General features: G+C 41.1%; 1 protein-coding gene across 3 annotated transcripts in view; it reads right to left on the bottom strand.

The window, feature by feature from the left end:
• Nucleotides 1-1,075: 1,075 nt before the first annotated feature.
• grinaa (glutamate receptor, ionotropic, N-methyl D-aspartate-associated protein 1a (glutamate binding)) overlaps nucleotides 1,076-27,299 on the bottom strand; it is a 35,460-nt gene continuing 9,236 nt past the window's right edge. Inside the window, exons 2-8 of one of the 3 annotated variants that reach the window (XM_064983071.1) lie at nucleotides 12,398-12,509; nucleotides 11,473-11,880; nucleotides 10,818-10,930; nucleotides 9,887-10,087; nucleotides 9,416-9,544; nucleotides 4,872-5,015; nucleotides 1,076-3,379 (exon numbers count right to left, since the gene is read on the bottom strand). In XM_064983071.1, coding sequence (XP_064839143.1) covers nucleotides 3,230-3,379; nucleotides 4,872-5,015; nucleotides 9,416-9,544; nucleotides 9,887-10,087; nucleotides 10,818-10,930; nucleotides 11,473-11,857 — 1,122 coding nt within the window. In that variant the 5' untranslated portion in view covers nucleotides 11,858-11,880; nucleotides 12,398-12,509 and the 3' untranslated portion in view covers nucleotides 1,076-3,229. The remainder of the gene's footprint in view (nucleotides 3,380-4,871; nucleotides 5,016-9,415; nucleotides 9,545-9,886; nucleotides 10,088-10,817; nucleotides 10,931-11,472; nucleotides 11,881-12,397; nucleotides 12,510-27,299) is intronic. The other 2 variants (XM_064983072.1, XM_064983070.1) reach the window with 2 other exon arrangements.

The following is a 27,299-nucleotide window of genomic DNA, read 5'->3' as shown; positions in this document are numbered from 1 at the left end:
GTTCAAATACTTAAGACATTTGCTCGAATTTAGGTTGTGCCTTTAGGGCTTCCGAATGGCGCAGCAGTCCAAGGCACTGCATCTCAGTGGTAGAGGCGTCACTACAGACCCTGATTCGATTCCAGGCTGTAACACAACCGGACATTTTTGGGAAACCCAAAGGGCGTTCTTTAACTTACTTGCCTAGTTAAAGATTTTTACTTTTTTTGGAAAATTAACTCAAGGAATTATTTGTCACTTCTCTCATTGACTTCTAAAAAAAACCCTGTGTTCGCACAATGTTTCATATCTGGGTTAGAAAGTCTGTGGTTCAGTTCAGTTTCTCTCCTGTCAAGCGTGATACCATGTTCAAACCACAAACATTCCAAGACAATTACCACAATGTGCATTAACCAATACTTTTAGTTTGTAGGACAGGTGGCGCACAGTCCCTGAAAGGTCTGTGCACGGCCCTGGTGTCTCCGTTAAACTGTGGCAAGCAATGACTCAGCAGCATTCAAGTGCGCATGAACCACACTTCATGTAATTATCCACAACAAGGAGGAAAGAGGACATGGAGAGGCATCATTGTCATCAGCCAGCAGTGCAGCCTGCCATTAGACTGCTGCTATGGAGATGGGAGAAGCTGGTCTGGGAAATAAGCAACTACTTTGGATTCATCCCAAATGGCACCCTATTCCCCATGTAGTGCAGTACATTTGCCCACAGCCCTATGTGCCCTGGTCTTAAGAAGTTCACTGAAGTAAATAGAGTGCCATTTGGGATGTAATTGTAGGCCTCTCAGGGATAGTCAGGTGGTGGAGGAGAGCAGTGGCTTGTGTCAACAATTAAGATTCTTCTTCCACATGTTCAGGTTGCCATTATTGGTAATGTGTAGCCTATCAATCATGCCCAAGTTGAATAATTATACTTGTCTCATGCCCCTTGTCTATGAATTTGCCCCTTATATTAAAAGCAGTTTAACGTGTAAGCACTATTATAGTGTTAACATCAATCAGTGGTTCAAACCACGCACAATCCAAGACTATTTTTCTGTTGTAACTCTGATGAAAAGCAAAACAGCAGTGTCAAGGAATGCAATTCCAGTTCAATTTTAATGCGAATTTACAGTGCAAACAGAACTACAAAGCCCAAAATTACTCAACACATCAAACCACTAAGGAGTTGTTAGGAAAAAACAAGTTAAATCAACATGGTTAAAACAGGGCTCTAGGCAGCACAATAACACTATCATTATATCATTATGATTACTCTTCATTCCACATGTCTCAAAGAAACAGCTAGTGCACTGCCCAGTGTGCAATCACAACACATGCAACAACGGGAAAGGGTCGTGCAACAGGAGTCAAAACATAACTGAACTCAGAGTTCCAAAGCTTTGATGTGGTTTTCAAAATGGTATTCATGTTAGTAGATGTAACTTAAGCGTTTTGTTTCAATGGAGAACATCTCAATGGCTTGGTCAGCATTGGTAGTAGTGGAGTGTTAAAACTAAGAATGTTCTCTCTAGTGACTAGTGTTAGGGATTCTGTCTGTTTTCAGCCTTTCCTTGTTCTACATTTGAGTCTTCAAGTATTTCATTTAATCCTTCACGTTTGAGCAGGAAACCTCAGACTATACATCACTCTGCATCTCAAAGCCCACCTGATTTCCAATTTAAAGCACTCCTTTTGACCAGAGAACTAAGTAGGAAAGTAGCACACTAAGTAGGAACAGGGTTCCATTTGGGACGCATATGGTGAATAATAAACTTCCCTCTCCTAGGAGGACCTTTCACCATGCATCATTCAGAAGGGCAGAAAATGTAGTGTTGAGTATTCCTCTCATTCACTTTCAACTTCACAGCAGCCTTGCCTTCTATAGCAACTTCAATAAATAGATCATTAATAACTTATGTCCATCAATCTCCGTGTCCAGCTATCTACTACAGCATGTCAGGTTTTTAAAATCACAAGCAACTAGTGATATTTTTGTAACATCTGTATAAAAGTGTTCAGAAATTCCAATACTTCAACATTTCACATTAGTAATAAGGGAGAAAAAAAAAATCAACACTATAGTATTTACTATACATAAAGACAAGGAGAAAATTAGGAATTAGTAAGAAAAGGGGAAAATACATTTTTAAAAAGCAGATGGTACATTCCACACTTAGCTTAGTGTGGGGGGGGGGGGAATCAGGGATTCCATAAATATATTCATGTGTATTAGTGTATAAGTCACACATCCATGTTAACAAAAATAACGTCAGTCACATTTTATTCAAGTTTTGGTCTTTGTACTGGTTAGCTATGCGTAGTGATGTCATTAGTCATATACTGTACATTGAGTGAGCATATTGTTCTCCCTTCAAGCATCACAGCCACACACTCCCCGGGCATGCCTAGAAAGAGCTAGTTAGGGAACTAAGTGTCATATACAGTTCCCATAGATCTATGTACAGCTACGTAATAAGAAGGCCAGGAGAGGTATCATCCCTCTAGAGGGTTTTTATTAATCTATTCAGCTCATCTCAGCTGTGTTTCAGGTGCCATGCAGAGTTCATTTACATTGGCAGGAAAAGGAGGGAACACCAGAGGGAGAAAATATAGCAGGAAAGGTGTTTCTAGAACAGTTTCTTCCTTATAAAGCGCTTGCCTCCATCACAGCACTGCTCTCAATTAAATAGCATAACTCTCTCTTCCCTCTCAATCTCTCTACAGCACTAAACCTACACGGCAAGGCAGAGCGCCAAGGAGAGTTCCGTAGTGTTTGTTCAGCTAATGTTAAGAAGTGCTGTACTAGCTAGCTACCATCTGTGTAAGTAGAAGCAGATTGCCAAGGATGACAGAGCAAGCAAAAGGCATTAAAAACAAAACAAGGAATGTTAAGGTGTAACTTCTGTCACTGTAGTAACATACTTCAAAGGAATTTCACATAAATAAATTAAAGTATGCCCTTTGCGGCACTCTATGACAGACCTGCTGCTAAAGTAGCAGACTAAACTAAATTCCGATTTACACTCAACCGAGTTTAATCCGCTACTGCTGAAGGTGACAGAACATGTTTTCTGTCACCCAATTCGTCTCCTGAAGGGTGTGGGGTGAAGGTGGGGGAGGTGTAACAGAGGAATGAGAGCGGAAACAAATCATACAAAGACAGCGAGGGGAAAGAGCATCATTCATTCTTCCACACTGAGGAGAGGTTCCTGGATGCCTTCCTCTCCCTTTCCCCTAAGGGGGCCACTCCATCACTCGCGGGAACGGCCTACGATAGCCAGGATGTAGAGGAAAATGTTGATGATGTCGGTGTAGAGGTTGAGAGCGGCAAAGATGTACTCCTCTGGACTCAGAGCCAGCTTCTTGTTGCCCAGGAGGAGCTGGGTGTCCACAGCCAAGAACTACAACACAGAACATAGTGTCAGGAATAATTACTTCGAGGCAATCAGTCACGTAGGAATGAATCGTAACTCGTGCATACAGATCTGAGTATTTAGGTATTTTATTAGGATCCCCATTAGCTGGTACAAAAGCAGCAGCGACTTTTCCTGGGGTCCACACAAAACATGACATTTTCTGTATTAATATACAAGAACAGCTCAAGGACAGAAATAGCACATGTAGCCTACATATCAATAGATACACACACAAACTCTCAGTCAAATAGGGGAGAGTAGGTACATCATCAGGATTTGCAGGTTAGGATTCAGCCCGTTATGCTGATGTTTTTCTAAAGCCTCAAGTTCTTAAAATGTTACCAGTGATGGTCTGCCATACTGCATTAGCCTGAAAGCATCATATACACTATACTGAATAAATTATCAATCATTTAATAATGTTCTCGTCTTTAAATTGTCTTTCTTCATCTCCGCTCTCCTTCGCGTCCCACAACCTTATGTCACCATTTCCTTGCTTTCCTCGAGGCATCATTACAGGTCACTGGGTCCACTTTTCCACCCCTCCTTTCCAGATGTCCTTCCTTATTTTCAAAAATTTAACCTTTAACTAGGCAAGTAATTTAACAACAAATTATTATTTACAATGATGGCCTACCCCGGCCAAACCCGGACGACACTGGGCCAAATGTGCTCCGCCCTATGGGACTCCCAATCACAGACGGATGTGATTCAGCCTGGATTCGAACCAGGGACTGTCGTGACGCCTCTTGCACTTAAATGCAGTGCCTTAGACCGCTGCGCCACTCGGGAGCCTAATTCCTCCATCCTCACCAACATTCTGTCCTCTCCCAATCCACTCTCTCCATCCTCACCAACACAGTCCTCTCCCATCCACTTTCTAAATCCTCACCAACACACAGTCCTCTCCCTATCCCCTCTCTCCATCCTCACCAACACTGTCCTCTCCCCATCCTCACCAACACACAGTCCTCTTCCCATCCCTTCTCTTATTCCCTCAGATTCCCTTTATACTGCCTTGATTTAAGGTGAATGAGAGTTTTGGTGAGTCTGACTGGCTCCGATCACTGACTGATGTCATCACTAAGGTCATTTTCTTCCCTTTTCGAGTTTCCAAAATGTAGCACCGTTTTTTAAATTCTTGCTTCGTTCCCACTTTTCCACTCTGCAGATGACATTTTATGCTGTTAGAGCTCAATGTGTATAGCCCTGCCTCAACCTTCTCATTTTGCAACCATCCCATTGACCATACAAGAACAATTACAGATGTACTTGATAAACAATAGAGACCCTCTAATAATAAAGCTGTCTCTTCCTGGGATTAAACTATGCCACGTCTCATTAATATATTTATGCAGGTGACACAGTGGTGGTGGATGAGTTGACTGCCCACCCCTTACAAAGCTGTTTGAGCAATTTGTATGAAAACTGCTATTCATATGCAGCCCATTATTGATGCAGTCAAGTGACAACTTACACAGGTAAAGAGCAGGGCTCCCAGGGAGGCGTAGACGATGTGGAGGATCCTGTGGCGGATGAAGATGCAGAGGATGGAGAAGAGCAGCAGGACGATCAGACACACAAACAGAACGCCCCGGCAAGAAGTGAAGTCATACTTGCTCTGGATAGGGGTAGAAAACAAAGAAATTAGGGATTGTCAAGGATTGTTATTGAGTTGAGGTTAAAGCCTCCGCAAGTTCCTCAATTCTCACAGGTTCAAAACATAGTTCCTCAAATTGTCATGGCTATGGGCTAGCATGTGTTAGTTATAGCATGTGTTAGTTATAGCATGCGATAATACATGATAGTAATAGTACGTGATAGTACGCAATATTTACAGTACGCAATATTTACAGTACGTGACAGGAGATCTTTACAGTAAGCAATATTTACAGTACGTGACTACGTGATATTGACAGTAGTAAGTGATATTTACAGTACGCAACAGTGACATTCAGTACGCGACAGTAGGATATCTTTAAGGTAAGCAATAGTTACAGTACATGACAGTACGTTATGTTGACAGTAGTGATATTTACAGTGGGCGATAGTAGTAAGTGATATTTACAGTAATTGATAGTAAGTGATATTTACAGTACACGATCGTAAGTGAAATTTCCAGTACGTGACCGTATGCGATATTTCCAGTACGTGACAGTACGCAATGTTTACAGTACGTGACACTACTGTCAATCACAAACTAAGTGATATTTACAGTATGTGACAGTAAGTGATCTTTACAGTACGCAATATTTACAGTGAGTGACAGTATGTGATAGACAGTAGTGATATTTACAGTACTCAATCTTTACAGTACGCGACAGTGCGCAATATTTACAGTATGTGACAGTACGTGATATTGACAGTAGTAAATGATATTTACAGTACGCGATCATGATTTACAGTACGCGGCAATAGTGCGTGATATTAAGCAAATATTTACAGTACATAATAGTAAGCGATATTTAAAGCATGTGACAGTAATAGTGATGGTCAGTGATAGTAATAGTAAGTGATAATAGGTGATCGTAATAAGAAGTAATAGTGATAGGTAGTAGTAATACAGTAAGCAATATTTACAGTACGTGACATTACGTGATATTGACAGTAGTAAGTGATATTTACAGTAGGCGATATTTACAGTATGTGACATTTACAGTACGCGATAGTAAGTGATATTTACTACTACTTGATAGTAAGTGATAGTAATAGTAAGTGATAGAAAGGGAGTAATAGTAATAGTAGGTGATAGTAATAGTAGGTGATAGAAAGTGAGTAATAGTAGATAGAAAGTGAGTAATAGTAGGTGATAGTAATAGGCGATAGTGATAGGTGATAGTAAGTGAGTAATAGTAGGTGATAGTAATAGGTGATAGTAATAAGTGATAGTAGGTGATAGTAATAGTAGATGATAGTAATAGTAGATGATATTAAGTGATAGTAAGTGATAGTAATAGTAGGTGATAGCAAGTGATACTAATAGTAGGTGATAGTAAGTGATAGTAATTTATAGCAATAGTAGGTGATAGCAATAGTAGGTGATAGCAATAGTAGGTGATAGCAATAGTAGGTGATAGCGATAGTAGGTGATAGCGATAGTAGGTGATAGCGATAGTAGGTGATAGCGATAGTAGGTGATAGTAGGTGATAGTGATAGTAGGTGATAGTGATAGTAGGTGATAGTGATAGTAGGTGATAGTGATAGTAGGTGATAGTGATAGTAGTAGGTGATAGCAAGTGATAGGTGATAGCAAGTGATAGGTGATAGCAAGTGATAGTAGGTGATAGTAATAGTAGGTGATAGTAATAAGTAGTAGGTGATAGTAATAGTAGATGATATTAAGTGATAGTAATAGTAGGTGATAGTAATAGTAGATGATATTAAGTGATAGTAAGTGATAGTAATAGTAGGTGATAGCAAGTGATAATAATAGTAGGTGATAGCAAGTGATAGTAGGTGATAGAAATATGTGATAGTGATAGGTGATAGTAATTTATAGTAATAGTAGGTGATAGTAATAAGTGATAGTAGGTGATAGTAAGTGATAGTAAGTTATAGTAATAGTAGATGATAGTAATAGTAGGTTATAGTAATAGTAGGTGATAGTAATAGTAGGTGATAGCAAGTGATAGTAGGTGATAGTAATAGTAGGTGATAGCAAGTGATAGTAGGTGATAGAAATATGTGATAGTGATAGTAGGTGATAGTAAGTGATAGCAAGTGATAGTAGGTGATAGCAAGTGATAGTAAGTGATAGTAATTTATAGTAATAGTAGGTGATAGTAATAGTAGGTTATAGTAATAGTAGGTGATAGGTGATAGTAATAGTAGGTGATAGGTGATAGTAATAGTAGGTGATAGTAATAGTAGGTGATAGTAATAGTAGGTGATAGTGATAATAGGTGATAGTAATAAGTGATAGTAGGTGATAGTAATAGTAAGTGATAGTAATAGTAGGTGATAGTAATAAGTGATAGTAGGTGATAGTAGATGATAGTAATAGTAGGTGATAGTAATAAGTGATAGTAGGTGATAGTAATAGGCGATAGTAGGTGATAGTAATAGTAGGTGATAGTAAGTGATAGTAATAAGTGATAGTAGGTGATAGTAATAGTGGGTGATAGTAATAGTAGGTGATAGAAATATGTGATAGTGATAGTAGGTGATAGTAATAGTAGGTGATAGTAATAAGTGATAGTGATAGTAGGTGAGTAATAGGTGATAGTAAGTGATAGTGATAGTAGGTGATAGTAACAGTAGGTGATAGTAACAGTAGGTGATAGTAAGTGATAGTAAGTGATAATAATAGTAGGTGATAGCAAGTGATAGTAATAGTAGGTGATAGCAAGTGATAGTAGGTGATAGTAATAGTAGATGACAGTAATAGTGGGTGATAGTAATAGGTGATAGTAAGCGATAGTAATAGAAGGTGATAGTAAGTGATAGTAATAGTAAGTGATAGTAAGTGATAGTAATAGTAAGCAATAGTAATAGTAAGCGATAGTAATAGTAAGTGATAGTAATAGTAGGTGATAGTAAGTGATAGTAATAGTAAGTGATAGTAATAGTAGGTGATAGTAATAGTAGGCGATAGTGTTAGTAATAGTAGGTGATAGTAATAGTAGGTAATAGTAAGTGATAGTAAGTGATAGTAAGTGATAGTAAGTGATAGTAATAGTAAGTGATAGTAATAGTAATAGTAATAGTAGGTGATAGTGTTAGTAATAGTAGGTGAGAGTAATAGTAGGTGATAGTAATAGTAATAGTAATTGATATTAATAGTAATTGATATTAATAGTAGGTGCTAGTAGGTGAGTAATAGTAGGTGATAGTTATAGTGCGTGATAGTATGTGATATTTACAGTACGCGATATTTACAGTATGCGATAGTAAATTATATTTACAGTACGTGACAGTACGCCATATTTACAGTACGTAACATCACGTGATATTGACAGTACGTGATATTGACAGTAGTAATAGTAGGTGATAGTTATAGTGGGTGATAGTAAGTAATAGTAATAGGTTATAGTAATAGTACGTGATAGTAATAATACGCAATATTTATAGTAGGTGATATTTATAGTAGGTGAAAGTTACAATAGGTGACATTACATGATAGTTATAGTAGGTGATATTTATAGTAGGTGATTGTCACGCCCTGGTCGAAATATATTATGTTTATCTTCATTTATTTGGTCAGGCCAGGGTGTGACATGGGTTATTGTGGTGTGTTTTTGTCTTGGGGTTTTGTGGGGTGTCTAGCATAGTCTATGGCTGCCTGAGGCGGTTCTCAATCAGAGTCAGGTGATTATCGTTGTCTCTGATTGGGAACCATATTTAGGTAGCCATATTCTTTGAGTGTTTCGTGGGTGATTGTTCCTGTCTCTGTGTTTTTGTTCACCAGATAGGCTGTATAGTTTTTCACGTTCCGTTTGTTGTTTTGTATTTTCTAGTTATTTTCATGTCGAGTCATCTTTCATTAAAGAACATGAGTAACCACCACGCTGCATTTTGGTCCACTTCTCCTTCAACAGACGAACGTCGTTACAGTGATAGTAAGTGATAGTAATAGTGGGTGATAGTAAGTGATAGTAATAGTAGGTGAAAGTTACAGTAGATGATAATAAGTGATGGTAATGGTAGGTGACAGTAATAGTAGGTGACAGTAGGTGATATTTATAGTAGGTAATAGTAATGGTAGGTGATAGTGATAGTACGTGTTGGTATGCATGTATGTTTTTTATTTTTTTACCTTTATTTTACTAGGCAAGTAAGTTTAGAACAAATTCTTATTGTCAATGACGGCCTAGGAACAGTGGGATAGTACATTATATTTATAGTACGCAATAGTAATAGTACGCGATAGTAAAACTGAAACAAAAGGCCACGGAGGCAGAAAAAGACCAACTTGTATCATGGTTCACAACAAAGGAAATGTGAGGGACTGGTTCTGACAGCAAGGTGGGAGTAAGGACAGAGAGTGTGTGTTCATGCCTGTGTGGGGGGGTACTACTGACCTGTAGTGAGAAGAGGACCACGGTGAAGCAGACCACAGCGGTAATGCCTACGGCCATGATGACCGTCTCTGTGTCATAGAAGCTGGCGATCATCCCCACCATGTAAGAAAGACTCAGGGTCAGGACGGACTGAGGACAGACACAGAGACAACGTCAGGATTACAACCACAACACATTCCTCTCACAGAGTCTAATACAACTAATATGTAGACAGTCAGGTCATCACTCAAATCTGTATTCCATCTTGTAGTTGATATGAATCCCAAACTGCACCCTATTCCCTACATAGTGCAATACTTCAAAAGTAGTGCACCATTTACAGAATGGGGTGATACTTGGAATGCAGTCAGAGTAAGGCCATACCAATGCCACCAGGTTCCAGGGGTGTTGAGTATAATGAATAGGGTAGGGCTGTACCAATGCCATCAGTTTCCAGGGGTGTTTAGTATAATGAATATGGTAGGGCCGTACCAATGCCACCAGGTTCCAGGGGTGTTTGCGGCGGAACTCTCCACAGCAGCTGAGGGTGATGAGAGACACGAAGAAGATGGCGTAGGACACGTAGTATGTCCAGGGGTTACGACGCACAAACAACTTGGCGTCGTCCACAAAGGTGAAGACGGCCACGAAGGAGAAGGTGACCATCAGCTGAACGGTCAGCACCAGGAACACCTGGGAGGGGGAGAAGGTTGGATAGTCAGATGTTATAGGACTGTTTCAACAAAGTTTTTGAATAACTATGATAAAAGGTCAGTCAACACATAACATTGGCTTTGGAAATAAAATCCTGAAACTTTTCTAGCTTACGGTGACTTGCGCAACCGCGACACTCAAACGAGTCTGCAATGAAAACGAATGGGACTGTAGCGACTGTGTCGGCATCAAAATCTGGGGTGTGAACTACGTTTCTATTCAAGTGTTGGTTGACATGGTAATAGCTCAATAGTATTGGAGAAAAGTTTTTTTAAATGGACTCCTCCGATGCTGTACGTTAAATTGTGACGTGTCATGACGTAACGTATGAAGCAACTCATTCTGTCTTACAGCCTCTCTCCACCAGATGTAGCGCTTTTCTCACTGTTTAAAAACAAGACAGGGTAAGGGGGATACCTAGTCAGTTTTTGCATCATCACAGCAAGCCATTATGACTCTCCAAAGCCGCTGTTAACTTTAGCGCCGCCCTTCAAAACGGTTTCAAATTCGACACAAATCTAGGTATGCAATGACACATTATATAAACTCTTTATAGTGTTTTATTTACAGTTGAGGTGATAAGGTGATAAGTTGGACAGATCGGGAGAAAAAAGCAGTTTCCCCAAACGACATCTCTCCTTTTCACTATCATGCAATAGGGTAAGCTTCTATTCTGTTCTCATTCATGCAGTCCCCTCTCCTTCCTCACCTTTCTAATGAAGGCCTGTCGAATGCTCTTGTCCTCAAAGCCAGAGTTGGTGAACTCCTCATTGTCGTAGTAAGATGGTGGCACATCACCATGGTAACCGTCACCCATGGAAGCTGAAAACCCCAGACAACAACAACAAATTATTGGCAATCAAATGCTTGTCAATTGTTATACCACCGCATGGGTCGTTACTAACACAGGTCATTGAGTGAGTTCTAGATTGATAGTTATTGATCTGTCAATCAGTTTGTCTTTTTTAGCACACTATCTGACTAACTTGGTTAATGAAGGACAGTGAAATAAAGACGCACAGGCAGCAGTTTCCAGGGGTAATTATACATCCATCTAAGTGGAAAACCAAACCATGACCTAAATAGAAAGAATTTCCAAACTTGCCTTTAAAAACGGAAAACTGACATAGCTTTATGGCACATAAGGGGGAGTGAAGAATTAATTTAACTGTAGCCGAATAATGATGGAATAATGATGTGGAACACATGGGTAGTTAAGGTTCCCAAACTGCAGTATAGCCTGAGAGTTACCTACAGTGTTACAGTGTAGGAAAGAAGACTCCACTCTCCTAAACGATGACCAACAAAAAGCAGTCTCTGAAAACATATTCTGTATTAGTAGATGTCAACTTCCTTCCACTCACCGTTGGGGTCACCAGGGAACCCTGGCTGTGCAGGTTGCTGGTAAGGCCCCGCGGGGTACGGGGCCTGGGGATAAGGCATCTGAGGGTATGGTCCCTGTCCAAATCCAGGGCCTCCCTGGGGGAACCCGGGCTGACCATAGGATGCAGGTTGTTCGTAGGGTGCAGGCTGGCCGTAGGGTGCAGGCTGGCCGTAGGGTGCAGGCTGGCCGTAGGGTGCAGGCTGGCCGTAGGGTGCAGGCTGGCCGGGGTATGGAGCTTGCACTGAGGCCTGAGTGTAGTTGGGAGGGGGTATCCCAAACCCGGGCTGGGGCGGTCCGTAGACATTGTTGTGGAGGGGGTTGTTCTCCCCCATCAACCCGGGGTAGATGTTCTTGTCCTGAGACATGGTTTGTTTTGCTCACTGTTGGCCTGAGGAACAAGGAAACAAAGCAAAAGCATGAGTTAAACCTGTATGGCATTTACATGCACATACCACTGTGTTGGGTGAGAGTTTGCATTTGAGATAACATGACTAGCTGGAGTTCTAGAAAGTGTGGAAGTGAAATTGTGAACTTAGACTATGATGATGTTCGACATCTTCTCTAATTTGTCATACCGGTTAGCCTAGTTGTCAGCATTAAGGTTTAACAGACATCTTAGGCCAATAACATGAGGAAGTGATGTTTTTTTCCTTGCTTGTTTTACTCCCTCCCTCTAACAGTTTTGGCCACACTGCTAAAGATACAAGCACTGCATCTGTCCGTTTACAAAAAGAGTGATGAGAATGAGGAAGCGGGCTAGCAAGAGGCCCAGGCAGCAGCCCAGTGGGTCTTCCTGAAACCCCCAGAGTTTTCACACAGAATTGACGGTATGTTACATGCAAAATGTTTTAATTAAAAATCGGGCAATGTTTATATGACCCCCTTCCAAACAGTCCCATTATTACCACTTTCTTGCCGGTTTACACCTTTTATACATCCCCGTTGCGCAGCCGGCACCGGTGACGGGTGGGAACAGGGGTGTGCCGATGTGGGTGGGCGTGTGCCGATGTGGGTATTCTATTCAAAAGAATAGAATAGCATATTTTAAGTTTAAATATGTCACTGGTTTGTGCAGCCTAGGCCATGGCTGTGCCGTTCAAATGAAATCAATATAGTTCATTAAAACAGACAAGACACAATTACATTCCCCTGCCCTGATTACAGGCAACACACATATTTTATAAACAACTTGAGTGTCGCAGGAACAAACTGTTTTTCAACAAAAAAAGTGATATCTTTCCGATCGTGTATAGGAATCAAATGTCTGACCTGGATGAACCTCTGTAGGATCCAAATAGGTCAGATCAGCTTTGCAATAAATAACTTCAATCAGACCCCTCTCACCCACAGAGGGGGAAGGAGGGAACTGGTGGGGGTTAACACCTCACACCCTGTTGTAAATCAAGGACAGAACATTCAGGTTTCCCTCTCCAATGTTTATCAGAGGAATGTGCCTTTGTTTCAGACTTTTCCCGATGAAACTCTAACACGTTCTAAAGCGAATACTGGAACAATATTTTGAACATAGACCATTCCCCATGTTCTGAGGCGATCTAAAGAACACTAACGTAATTTTGGTTGTTATTTTGATGTTATTAAAAATGTTATAAAGGAAATACTGTAAATTGGACGTTTACATCCGCGTTGTGCATGAAATATGAACAATGATGAAAGTGTTTTTGTTAAGGGAAATGATTTTAGGTGCCATAAGAGATAATTGTTTACATAAACTTTGCACAGTGACAAGTCACGCCCTTGAGCGAGGTCAGGGAGTGTGTCAGCCTGACGGAACCTCCCTTTCTAACAAACTGTATAAAATTATTGGTTAAATAATCAACATATCAGACCGGAGAGACGTAGAGCTGCAGCTCACGATTTAAAGTGCTTTGAACTCTGCAGCTCTACGAGGTAAAGACAATAAAGTCACCTCCCGGACAATCACGGGTACGGCTGATTAGCTGTCCTAAGTATCTAGAAAAGCAAATTGAAGAGGGACTATGCTATGACCTGTGCTCAAACCACCATAGTACGCTACTCTCATAACCCCACTGGGAACCATCGACACGGCTGGCTAGCCTATCTTCCAGAGCGAATGGAAGTAGAATAAACTCTGGAGCTCTGTTCAAGACTACACGACAAGTCACCGGATACCAGACGACTGCAGAGGAGAACAACAGAGAAAACCCTTTTGGAAAATCAGAGCTTTAAAAGCATGCCGCGAAAAGGCCTCAAACACCCTTTCCAAGATGGTACGATTCTGAGAAGAGACACGGCGAACCGAGGAATTTCACGTAAATACATTCATGATTTCTTACTCCAAGTGGGTGGCGGGTTTGTGTGTAAAGTATAGGAGTGCTATAAGTGAGAGTAGTTTCTAAAATGTACCAATGTTATTAAGTGTCTCTGTCCCTCTCTCCCCATTTTTTGTAACAAGCAGCCATATTGTTGTTAGTCCGCTAGGGACCTGTTTTTAATGTATTAAGTGGGTAAGTTTATCCTGTGTTACCATTTAGTTAGCTAATAAATAAATAATTAAACCAATTTCTGTAGCACTGAATCATACGTAAGGCTCTGGATTTTGCAGATGCAAGGGGATTACGACTGTTCAAAATGATGATATGAAACGAGTTTATGATTAAAAGTTAACGGATGTGATAGGTGAAGACATTTAGAGTTTAATTTGGGAGATGGTAACCCTTTAAAGAACCACTCTCGTGGTGCCCCAGATCCGTTAATATTTAGATGTTAACCTGACAGCTGGGAAGTGTACACTTTAAGAGTTGTGTGTTTCCTGTCGATTGAGAGAGAGAGAGAGTTGTCAATAACTTTACATCAATCTGAAGACTGTTATTTATCTAAATATGTTTAATTGTTACCTAATTTTTAAATTAATTATGTAACAATTAAACATATTTAGATAAATAACATCTAAATATTGTGAAACATATGTGATTGTAAACATGAAACTATTTGTGAAAAGATGTAATGTGATGTTGACCTTCTAAATGAGAGTATGAATTTTCAAATAAAGATTAACTCGTCAGTGGCCACACCACCGTGAGCCCAGACATCCCATTAGGCGCCATGGACCACCCTTTTCCCTGAAGTGTATAAAACCCACTCCTGGCAAAATTCACATTAGACTAGAAAACATGCAGCTCACACTTCATGTGAAATGGTTTAAACTATAACTCTACCAAAGGACAAGTCAGAGAATGCCGGGACAGAGTCCCCACGTTGGAATGGCTACAATTCTATAAACCACTAGACCATACAACTGTAGTTTTGGCTACACGGCTGGAAATGGTTAAACTCTGAGACTATCGATCGCTACAGAAGAAGTAGCAAATTCTTGCTGACACAAATTACTAGTGTGCAGCTAGAAATTGCGTAAACCTAGAACGAGAATACTGACAACCACCAAAGCAGCTATTCTATGAGAAAATGTTCCATTCCAACCACCAACAACCACGAAAGCCATGGTGACTTCTGGGAGAGACTCTGATGAACTCTACAGGATGATTGAGACATTACAACAGAGAAGACAACAACATACGGTGTAAATATATACATTGCAATTATTCTCGAATGAGCGGCCGTTCCTGTGCAAAGGATTAGCATTTCAATGATTATAATTATTTCCGCTGTGTGTAGTGAATCCATTTTGTCTTTCCCGCTCTCAGTCCCCACCCCTTTATTTTGTCTACCAAGCCATCATATCAGCATAGCCCACTAGGGACTTTTCTATCATTGTTAGTAACCAATATCTACTGTTTGTTATGCAATTCTGTGTGATTATTAGTTAGTTATTAAATAAATAATTAAGCCAATTTATATATTGCCGATTCATTATGGAAACTAGAGTTACTGCAGATATCCAAGGGTTTGCAACATTCAGTAATGAGAACTGATGAGGTAATAATCCATTAATAAAAGATTAATTGATCAGATATTAAAATACCTGAAGAGTTATTATAAATTATAACTTCGTAATCAACGTTTTCCGTGGTGCCCCGACTAGTTAATTAATGTTTACATGATTAGTTTAATCACGTAATAATTTAACCTATAGAACTGATTTTATACAAATAAGTCTACACATTTAATGAAAGTCCAGACACGACTGAACAACCTCGACAACTGATGTTTATATTTTTCTTATGGTAGCAGCAGACAGTTATCTAAATAATAGGAGTAAAACATGCAAAGAGAAATGACTGATGAAATTATCAAGCGATGAACAAGTTAATTACTTATTAGGATCCCCAGAAGCTGCTGCTCTTCCTGGGGTCCACAACATAATACAGAACATGATAGAACAGTTCAAGGACTGAACTACATACATTTAAATGCAGCAAATTCAATAGCTTAAATGGATTAAAAACATTTCTGTGAAGCTTTGAGATTGGCTCACGGATGAGTGTTGTCCCAATGACGAGAAATGTTTTCTGGCCAATTTCTCAGAAAAAAAAAAAAAAAAAATATATATATATATATATATATATATATATATATATATATATATATATATATATATATATATATATATATATATATATATATATAATAATAATAATAAGCACAAGTATTCAAATACTAACATCTGTTCGGATATTTAAATAACCGTGCACATCCCTACTAGAATAGGCTAGGTGATTCTGGAACGTTAGGATCTACATTTTTACATTGAAAAGGCTTTTTCTAAATTAAATTAAAATAACCATGTGACCGTTACATACAAGGATTACATGACATTACAAATTATTTAATAAGTGGAGTATGAGTTTACTAATGCAAGATTTAATAAAATGACGGAATTTAAAAGTTTGTGAAATGAGAAGGAGAAGGCTACAACAAGCAACCAACAGGTCAACTGATGTTTTATCTGACTGGGTCTGGGGAGAAAGCGCAAGCACTGTTATATGGGATAAGAAATAACACTGAGTATGTTTACATGCACACTAATAATTGGATACTAAACTGATTATGGCAGTAGGCAGATATTGCAATCGTTATGTAAACACCTTACTCTGCTCATCTTAAATCAGCGTGAGGTCAAAATCGAAGTAAGCATATGCCGATTAAAACACCTGGTTTTCTGAGCAATCTTTTGCATTATTAGGACATGTAAGACCTTATATATATATATATATATTAAGCATTCCGGCGGTCTATTTGCTAACACCTGCTGAGAGCCTCTCTCTTTAGCACGAGTGAAGTGTGTTCAGAAACATCTGAATGTATGGGTCTTAGAAGTAGTGTTTTCACATACAAACTTTATACACTGCTCAAAAAAATTAACGGAACACTAAAACAACACAATGTAACTCCAAGTCAATCACACTTCTGTGAAATCAAACTGTCCCCTTAGGAAGCAACACTGATTGACAATACATTTCACATGCGGTTGTGCAAATGGAATAGACAACAGGTGGAAATTATAGGCAATTAGCAAGACAACCCCAATAAAGGAGTGGTTCTGCAGGTGTTGACCACAGACCACTTCTCAGTTCCTATGCTTCCCTGGCTGATGTTTTGGTCACTTTTGAATGCTGGCGGTGCTTTCACTCTAGTGGTAGCATGAGACGGAGTCTACAACCCACACAAGTGGCTCAGGTAGTGCAGCTCATCCAGGATGGGACATCAATGCGAGCTGTGGCAAGAAGGTTTGCTGTGTCTGTCAGCTTAGTGTCCAGAGCATGGAGGCACTACCAGGAGACAGGCCAGTACATCAGGAGACGTGGAGGAGGCCGCAGGAGGACAACAACCCAGCAGCAGGACCCCTACCTCCACCTTTGTACAAGGAGGAGCAGGAGGAGCACTGCCAGAGCCCTGCAAAATGACCTCCAGCAGTCCACAAATGTGCATGTGTCTGCTCAAACGGTCAGAAACAGACTCAATGAGGGTGGTATGAGGGCCCGACGTCCACAGGTGGGGGTTGTGCTTACAGCCCAACACCGTGCAGGACGTTTGGCATTTGCCAGAGAACACCAAGATTGGCAAATTCGCCACTGGCGCCCTGTGCTCTTCACAGATGAAAGCAGGTTCACACTGAGCACGTGACAGACGTGACAGAGTCTGGAAACGCCGTGGAGAACGTTCTGCTGCCTGCAACATCCTTCAGCATGACCGGTTTGGCGGTGGGTCAGTCAAGGTGTGGGGTGGCATTTCTTTGGGGGGGCCGCCCTCCATGTGCTCGCCAGAGGTAGCCTGACTGACATTAGGTACCGAGATGAGATCCTCAGACCCCTTGTGAGACCATATGCTGGTGCAGTTGGCCCTGGGTTCCTCCTAATGCAAGACAATGCTCGACCTCATGTGGCTGGAGTGTGTCAGCAGTTCCTGCAAGAGGAAGGCATGGATGCTATGGACTGGCCCGCCCGTTCCCCAGACCTGAATCCAATTGAGCACATCTGGGACATCATGTCTCGCTCCATCCACCAACGCCACATTGCACCACAGACTGTCCAGGAGTTGCTTTAGTCCAGGTCTGGGAGGAGATCCCTCAGGAGACCATCCGCCACCTCATCAGAAGCATGCCCAGGTGCTGTAGGGAGGTCATACAGGCACGTGGAGGCCACACACACTACTGAGCCTCATTTTGACTTGTTTTAAGGACATTACATCAAAGTTGGATCAGCCTGTAGTGTGGTTTTCCACTTTAATTTTGAGTGTGACTCCAAATCCAGACCTCCATGGGTTGATAAATTTGATTTCCATTGATAATTTGTGTGTGATTTTGTTGTCAGCACATTCAACTATGTAAAGAAAAAAGTATTTAATAAGAATATTTCATTCATTCAGATCTAGGATGTGTTATTTTAGTGTTCCCTTTATTTTTATTGAGCAGTGTATGTCCGAACTCAGAATCAAATATGCTTCCCAAAAAGAACATGGTCACTGTTGTAGAACGTTTATTTTGATTGCCGATTTTCTGCAATAATCAAGGGTGCAATCGGGTAGCCTGATTTCATGTAAAAAGGCAAAGCATGTAAACGTTTTAATCAAACTATTATATTAATCCGACTCTCCACAATAATCGTATTATTGTGTGCATGTAACCGCACTCACTGGCTGCTACAAGTTAGCGCCAAGACAAGCTCTCTCCCTCTCCAGATGGAAGCTGCAACAAAAGAGTACCAGCCTCGCTCTACCGCTTGCTCAGCAGTGCACAAGTTAAAAAAACATACGTTTAAAAAAAAAATTGAATATCGGTCAAAAATTCATGATACTATTCGAATAGTGACATTATTTCAAACCCCAATTCCAACTGATAACATGATTCAAGGTAGACTGAAATGGAAGGATGTAGAATGACAGACCACTTTGTTCACATCGAGGCATAATCCAAATAATACACTCTCACAGGAGAGAATGCTTTGTGCCCTGCCCCGAATTGATGTCACCTTGCTTTGTTGTTCCCCCCCCCCCCAATACATTTTTTACACCACCATCAGGTCATACTAAAATGTATCATGCTGGCTGGCGTAACATTTGATAACTGGTTTTACAGCATAAGCAAAAAAAAGCCATGTTTATCAGAACCTGAAAGGATCCTTCTGATTAATGTACTTTTGTTATTTACCAAGCAGTGTTTAGGCTACGCAGTGAAACAAAAAGAAAAGTTCAACTACATATTATAAGTAAACCCAACTTTTGTTTTGCAAGAATCTTGAAGACCAAGTTACCAGTTGACTGACAAGAACCCAACTTCCAACGCCGACAGAGATGGCCGCCTCGCTTCACGTTCCTAGGAAACTATGCAGTATTTTACTTTAAATAAAAAATTGTGTTATTTCTTACATTGTTACCCCAGGAAATCTTAAGTTTTATTACATACAGTCGGGAGGAACTATTGGATATAAAGAGCAACGTCAACTCCCCAACATTACGACCAGGAATACGACTTTCCCGAAGCAGATCCTATTTGGTCCACCACCCAGGACAATAGATCGGATCCCAGCCGGTGACCCAAAACAACGGCACCGCAGAAGGGGCAGACGGAGCGGTCTTCTGGTCAGTAGACGGGCACATTGCGCACTGCTCCCGAGCATACTACTCGCCAATGTCCAGTCTCTTGACAAGGGAGACAAAATCCGAGCAAGGGTTGCCTTCCAGAGAAACATCAGAAATTGTAACGTTCTTTGTTTCACAGAAACATGGCTCACTCGAGATACGTCAGAGTCAGTACAGCCAATTGGCTTCTTCACGCATCGCGCCAACAGAAACAAACATCTCTCTGGTAAGAAGAAGTGCGGGGGTGTATGCCTTAAGATTAACGAGACGTGGTGTGATCAGAACAACATACAGTCCTTTTGTTCACCTAACCTAGAATTCCTTACAATCAAATGCCGACCGCATTATCTACCAAGAGAATTCTCTTAGATCATAATCACAGTTGTGTATATCCCCCCCAAGCTGACACATGGGTGGCCCTAAAATAACTTCATTTGACTCTATGTAAACTGAAAACAACATATCCTGAGGCTGCATGTATTGTATCTGGGGATTTTAACAAAGGTAATCTGAAAACAAGGCTCCCTAAATTTTATCAGCAAATCAAATGCGCGACCCGGGCTGGCAAAACCCTAGATCATTGTTATTCTAACTTCCGCGATGCATACAAAGCCTTACCCCGCCCTCCTTTCGGAAAATCTGACCACGACTCCATTTTGTTGCTCCAAAACCTATTGACAGAACTAAAACAGGTAGTGCCCGTGCTCAAGTCTGTTCCGACCAATCGGATTCCAAGCTTCAAGATTTTGAACATTTATTTCACCTTTATTTAACCAGATAGGCAAGTTGAGAACAAGTTCTCATTTGCAACTGAGACCTGGCCAAGATAAAGCATAGCAATCGACACGGACTTTCAACTCCCTCCAAAGATTTTTCTATGGGGTTGAGATCTGGAGACTGGCTAGGCCACTCCAGGACCTTGAAATGCTTCTTACAAAGCCACTCCTTCGTTGCCCGGGCGGTGTGTTTGGGATCATTGTCATGCTGAAAGACCCAGCCACATTTCATCTTCAATGCCCTTGCTGCTGGAAGGAGGTTGTCACTCAAAATCTCACGATACATGGCCTCATTCATTCTTTTCTTTACACGGATCAGTCATCCTGGTCCCTTTGCAGAAAAACAGCCCCAAAGCATGATGTTTCCACCCCCATGCTTTACAGTAGGTATGGTGTTCTTTGGATGCAACTCAGCATTCTTTGTCCTCCAAACACAACGAGTTGAGTTTTTACCAAAAAGTTCTATTTTGGTTTCATCTGACCATATGACATTCTCCCAATCTTCTTCTGGATCATCCAAATGCTCTCTAGCAAACTTCAGATGGGCCTGGACATGTACTGGCTTAAGCAGGGGGACACGTCTGGCACTGCAGGATTTAAGTCCCTGGCGGCGTAGTGTGTTACTGATGGTAGGCTTTGTTGCTTTGGTCCCAGCTCTCTGCAGGTCATTCACCATGTCCCCCCGTGTGGTTCTGGGATTTTTGCTCACTGTCTTTTGACCATTTTGACCCCACGGGGTGAGATCTTGCGTGGAGCCCCAGATCGAGGGAGATTATCAGTGGTCTTTTATGTCTTCCATTTCCTAATAATTGCTCCCACAGTTGATTTCTTCAAACCAAGCTGCTTACCTATTGCAGATTCAGTCTTCCCAGCCCGGTGCAGGTCTACAATTTTGTTTCTGGTGTCCTTTGACAGCTCTTTGGTCTTGGCCATAGTGGAGTTTGGAGTGTGACTGTTTGAGGTTGTGGACAGGTGTCTTTTATACTAATAACAAGTTCAAACAGGTGCCATTAATACAGGTAACGAGTGGAGGACAGAGGAGCCTCAATCTTTTGTGACTGGGGGCAGTATTTTCATTTTTGGAAAAATAACGTTCCCAAAGTAAACGTCAGGACAAGATGCTAGAATATGCATATAATTGACAGTTTAGGATAGAAAACACTTAAGTTTCCAAAACTGTAAAAAATATTGTCTGTGAGTATAACAGAACTGATATTGCAGGCGAAAGCCTGAGAAAAATCCAATCCGGAAGTGACTCATCTTTTGAAAGCTCTGCGTTCCAATGCATCCCTACTGAGCAGTGAATGGGCTATCAACCAGATTACTTTTTCTTCCGTATTCCCCAAGGTGTCTACAGCATTGTGACGTAGTTTTACACATTTATGTTGAAGAATACCCATAAGTAAGCGGCAACATTGCGCAAGTGGTCACCTGATGGCTCTCAGAGTGATTCTCGCGTAAAATACAGAGGTAGCCATTATTCCAATCGGTCCTACTGAAAAAACAAATTGTCGCTGTGGATATATTATCGAATAGATATTTGAAAAACACTTTGAGGCTAGCCTAGTGGTTAGAGCGTTGGACTAGTAACTGGAAGGTTGCAAGTTCAAACCCCCGAGCTGACAAGGTACAAATCTGTCGTTCTGCCCCTGAACAGGCAGTTAACCCACTCTTCCTAGGCCGTCATTGAAAATAAGAATTTGTTCTTAACTGACTTGCCTAGTTAAATAAAGGTAAAATAAAAATAAAAAATAAACAACGTTTGCCATGTTTCTGTCGATATTATGGAGCTAATTTGGAATATTTTTCAGCGTTTTAGTGAATGCAATTTCCTGGGCGATTTCTCAGCCAAACGTGAAGAACAAACGGAGCTATTTTGCCTACAAAAATAATATTTTTGGAAAAAGAGAAACATTGGCTATCTAACTGGGAGTCTCGTGAGTGAAAACATCCGAAGCTCATCAAAGGTAAACAATTTAATTTGATTGCTTTTCTGATTTCCGTGACCAAGTTACCTGCTGCTGCTAGCTGGACAAAATGCTTTGCTAGGCTATCGATAAACATACACAAATGCTTGTCTAGCTTTGGCTGTAAAGCATATTTTGAAAATCTGAGATGACAGGGTGATTAACAAAAGGCTAAGCTGTGTCTGAATATATTTCACTTGTGATTTTCATGAATAGGAATATTTATATGTCTCGTTGCGTTATGCTAATTAGTGTCAGTCGATGATTACGCTCCCGGACCTGGGATGGGGAGTTACTGGAGGTTAAAGAAGAAGTTACACGCCTGTGAGAGCCAGAAATCTTGCTTGTTTGTAGGTGACCAAATACTTATTTTCCACCATAATTTGCAAATTAATTAATTAAAAATCCTACAATGTGATTTTCTGGATTTTTTTCCCTCATTTTGTTCGTCATAGTTGAAGTGTACCTGTGATGAAAATTACAGGCCTCTCATCTTTTTAAGTGGGAGAACTTGCACAATTGGTGGCTGACGAAATACTTTTTTGCCCCACTGTACAACAACACAGAGTTACACATGGAATAAACAGTCAATAATACAACTGAGATAAGTTAAGGAAATAAATAGGCCATGGTGGCGAAGTAATTACAATATTGCAATTAAACACTGGAATGGTAGGATGTGCAGAAGATGAATGTGCAAGTAGAGATACTGGGGTGTAAAGGAGCAAGATAAATAAATACAGTATGGGGATGAGGTAGTTCGATGGGCTGTTTACAGATGGGCTATCTATGTATAGGTGCAGTGATATGTAAGCTGCTCTGACAGCTGGTGCTTAAAGCTAGTGAGGGAGATGTGAGTCTCCAGCTTCAGAGATTTTTGCAGTTCGTTACAGTCATTGGCAGCAGAGAATAGGATGGAAAGACAACCAAAGGAGGAATTGGCTTTGGGAGTGACCAGTGAGATATACCTGCTGGAGCGCGTGCTACGAGTGGGTGCTGCTATGGTGACCAGTGAGCTGAGATAAGATGGGGCTTTACCTAGCCGAGACTTGTAGATAACCTGCAGCCAGTGGGTTTGGTGACGAGTATGAAGCGAGGGCCAACCAACGAGAGCGTACAGGTCGCAATGGTGGGTAGTGTATGGGGCTTTGGATGGCAATGTGATAGAATGCATCCAATTTGTTGAGTAGAGTGTTGGAGGCTATTTTATAGATGACATCACCGAAGTCAAGGATTGGTAGGATGGTCAGTTTTACGAGGGTATGTTTGGCAGCATGAGTGAAGCATGCTTTGTTGCGATATAGGAAGCCGATTCTAGATTTCATTTTGGATTGGAGATGCTTAATGTGAGTCTGGAAGGAGAGTTTACAGTCTTGCCAGACACCCAGGTATTTGTAGTTGTCCACGTATTCTAAGTCCGAGCCGTCCAGAGTAGTGATGCTGGACGGGCGAGCAGGTGCGGGCAGTGATCGATTGAATAGCATGCATTTACTTTTACTTGCATTTAAGGAGCAGTTGGAGGCCACGGTAGGAGAGTTGTGTGGCATTGAAGCTCGTCTGGAGGTTAGTTAACACAGTGTCCAAAGAGGGGCAAGAAGCATACAGAATGGCTTCGTCTGCGTAGAGGTGAATCAGAGAATCACCAGCAGCAAGACCATACAGAAAATGTATACAGAAAAGAGAGTTAGCCCGAGAATTGAACCCTGTGGCACACCCATAGAGACTGCCAAAGGTCCGGACAACAGGCACACTGAACTCTATCAGAGAAGTAGTTGGTAAACCAGGCGAAGCAATCATTTGAGAAATCAAGGCTGTAGTCTGCCAATAAGAATGTTGTGATTTACAGAGTCGAAAGCCTTGGCCAGGTCGATGAATACGGCTGCACAGTAATGTCTTTTATTGATGGCGGTTATGATGTTGTTTAGGACCTTGAGCGTGGCTGAGGTGCACCCTTGACCAGCTCTGAAACCAGATTGCATAGCGGAGAAGGTACGGTGGGATTCGAAATGGTCGGTAATCTGTTTGTTAACATGGCTTTCGAAGACCTTAGAAAGACAGGGTAGGATAGATATAGGTCTGTAGCAGTTTGGGTCAAGAGTGTCCCCCCCTTTGAAGAGGGGGATGACCGTGGCAGCTTTCCAATCTTTTGGAATCTCAGACGATACGAAAGAGAGGTTGAACAGGCTAGTAATAGGGGTTGCAACAATTTCGGCAGATAATTTTAGAAAGAGAGGGTCCAGATTGTCTAGCCTGGCTGATTTGTAGGGGTCCAGATTATGCAGCTCTTTCAGGACATCATCGATCTGGATTTGGGTGAAGGAGAAATGGTGGGGGCTTTGGCGGGTTGCTATGGAAGGTGCCAGGCAGTTGCCCGGGGTAGGGGTAGCCAGGTGGAAAGCATGGCCAGCCGTAGAGAAATGCTTATTGAAATTCTCATTCATAGTGGATTTATCGGTGGTGACAGTGTTTCTTAGCCTCAGAGCAGTGGGCTCTTATTCTCCATGGACTTTACAGTGTCCCAGAACTTTTTTGAGTTAGTACTACAGGATGCAAATTTCTGTTTGAAAAAGCTAGCCGTATATTTGTTCCTAACTTCCCTGAAAAGTTGCATATCACGGGGGCTATTCGATGCTTATGCAGAACGCCATAGGATGTTTTTGTGCTGGTCAAGGGCAGACAGGTCTGGAGTGAACCAAGGACTATACATGTTCCTAGTTCTACATTTTTTAAGTGGGGCATTCTTATTTAAGATGGTGAGGAAGGCCCTTTTAAAGAATAGCCACTGACGGGATGAGGTCAATGTCATTCAAGGATACCCCGGCCAGGTCGATTAGAAAGGCCTGCAAGCAGAAGTGTTTTAGGGAGCAGCAGAGGTGTGTTTGGAGGGCGAGTTAGTTAGGACGACATCTATGAGGGTGCCCGTGTTTACTGATTTGGGGTTGTACCTGGTAGGTTCATTGATCATTTGTGTGAGATTGAGGGCATCAAGCTTGGATTGTAGGATGGCCGGGGTGTTTAACACATGTCCCAGTTTAGGTCACCAAGTAGCACGAGCTCAGTAGATAGATGGGGGGGCAATCAATTCACATATGGTGTCAAGGGCACAGCTGGGGGCAGAGGGAAGTCTATAGCAAGCGGCAACAGTGAGAGACTTGTTTCTGGAAAGGTGAATTATTAGAAGTAGAAGCTCGAATTGTTTGGGTACAGACTTGGATAGTAATACAGAACTCTGCAGGCTATCTCTGCAGTAGATAGAACTGCCAAAGGGCGGTGTTGCTATCTTGGCGGAAAATGTTATAGTTAGCGATGGAGATTTCAGGGGTTTTCCTAAGCCAGGATTCAGACACGGGTAAGACATCTGGGTTGGCAGAGTGTGCTAAAGCAGTGAGTAAATCGACCGCTTAAATCGGTATCTGCTTTTTTGGTCCTCCAATAATCGGTATTGAAAAATAATCTGTCGACCTCTAGTACAGGTGCATCAAAGCGGGGACCGAGAGACTGAAAAACAGCTTCTATCTCAAGGCCATCAGACTGTTAAACAGCCATCACTAACATTGAGTGGCAGCTGCCAACATACTGACTCATCTCTAGCCACTTTAATAATGAAAAAAAATGTAATAAATGTATCACTAGCCACTTTAATAAACAATGCCACTTTATATAATGTTTACACACCCTACATTACTCATTGCATATGTATATACTGTACTCTATACCATCTACTGCATCTTGCCTATGCTGTTCGGCCATCGCTCATTCATTATTTTTATGTACATATTCTTATTCATTCCTTTACACTTGTGTGTATAAGGTAGTTGTTGTGAAATTGATAGGTTAGATTACTCGTTGGTTATTACTGCATGGTCGGAACTAGAAGCACAAGCATTTCGCTACATTCGCATTAACATCTGCTAACCATGTGTATGTGACTAAATAAAATTTGATTTGATGTGTTTCACAAAAATACCTACAAGGAAAGACAGTCATCCAGACCTTCCAGGAAACTGTGCCCCCAAAGGATGTTGTTTGGTTTGTTAAATGTGATACGCCGTAAGTATCGCCACATTTTTATAGTTTACTTCGCTACTTTCGAATTTCTCTCCATGCCACTTTCAACACAAGCCTAGCCCCGTTCTGTCACTCAAAGAGCGCATTTGTCTTCACTTGCGTTCAGACTGCATGGTCAATGCAACAATGTTGATGACAACGATGCTGTTTTCACTTTTTAATATAAATCTACTAGCGTTCTATAATTTCACTATTAGTTTGTGTTACATGTGAAAACAGCTACTTTGTCTTTTCTTGTCAAGTTGGGCCTAAATCGCTAGTTAGCTGGCTAATAAAAGGTACAAACGTAATTAGCAATACAGCCGGATAATGGTGTGGACCTAAAAATCAGAATGTTTGTGCAACAGTATCTTCTAAATTAAAGAGGAATACGCAAAGCATGAATATGTTAGCTACATGAATTAGCTAAGAGAAAAGTGTTCAATGTAGCCAAAGATTATAGGGTCCCCTTTGCTTGTACAATTAGGCAGTGTACAGCAGTTAACACACTGTTCCTAGGCTGTCATTGTAAATAACAATTTGTTCTTAAAAGACTGGCCTAGTTAAATAAAGGTTAAATAAAAGAAGAAGAAAGAAAAACACACACACAGCACTAATCCTGTCTCTCACACTCAATCTGACAAGCAAGAGAAAGCAGCAGTGGCAGATCACTAGCATCAGGTGCAGTCCCCCTCCCCCCTCTTTTAGGCCACATTGAATAATGGTGTTATTATGAAACACTGACTGTCCCATTTCCTCTGGCTGCCAAAGCCTGTCTGTCCTGATCCTGTCTCACTAGTCTGACCACAGAGGGCCGACCAGATGGGTAACATTCATTGGCATCCTGCTCCACAACATTCACATTAAAGAGCATAACAGATTACAATAGCACACTCTTCCCTATATAATGCCACTAATGCCACTTTAAAGAAGAGTAAAAAAAGCAAAAGTAGTCACAAAATAGTGAATAGTGTGTCATTTCAGACAGGCAATTTTTATCA

Source organism: Oncorhynchus masou, chromosome 13 (assembly GCF_036934945.1).
Source record: "Oncorhynchus masou masou isolate Uvic2021 chromosome 13, UVic_Omas_1.1, whole genome shotgun sequence".
Lineage (NCBI taxonomy): Eukaryota > Metazoa > Chordata > Actinopteri > Salmoniformes > Salmonidae > Oncorhynchus > Oncorhynchus masou.
Note: the sequence above shows the minus strand (reverse complement) of the source record. Positions and strands in the feature narration are given on the sequence as shown.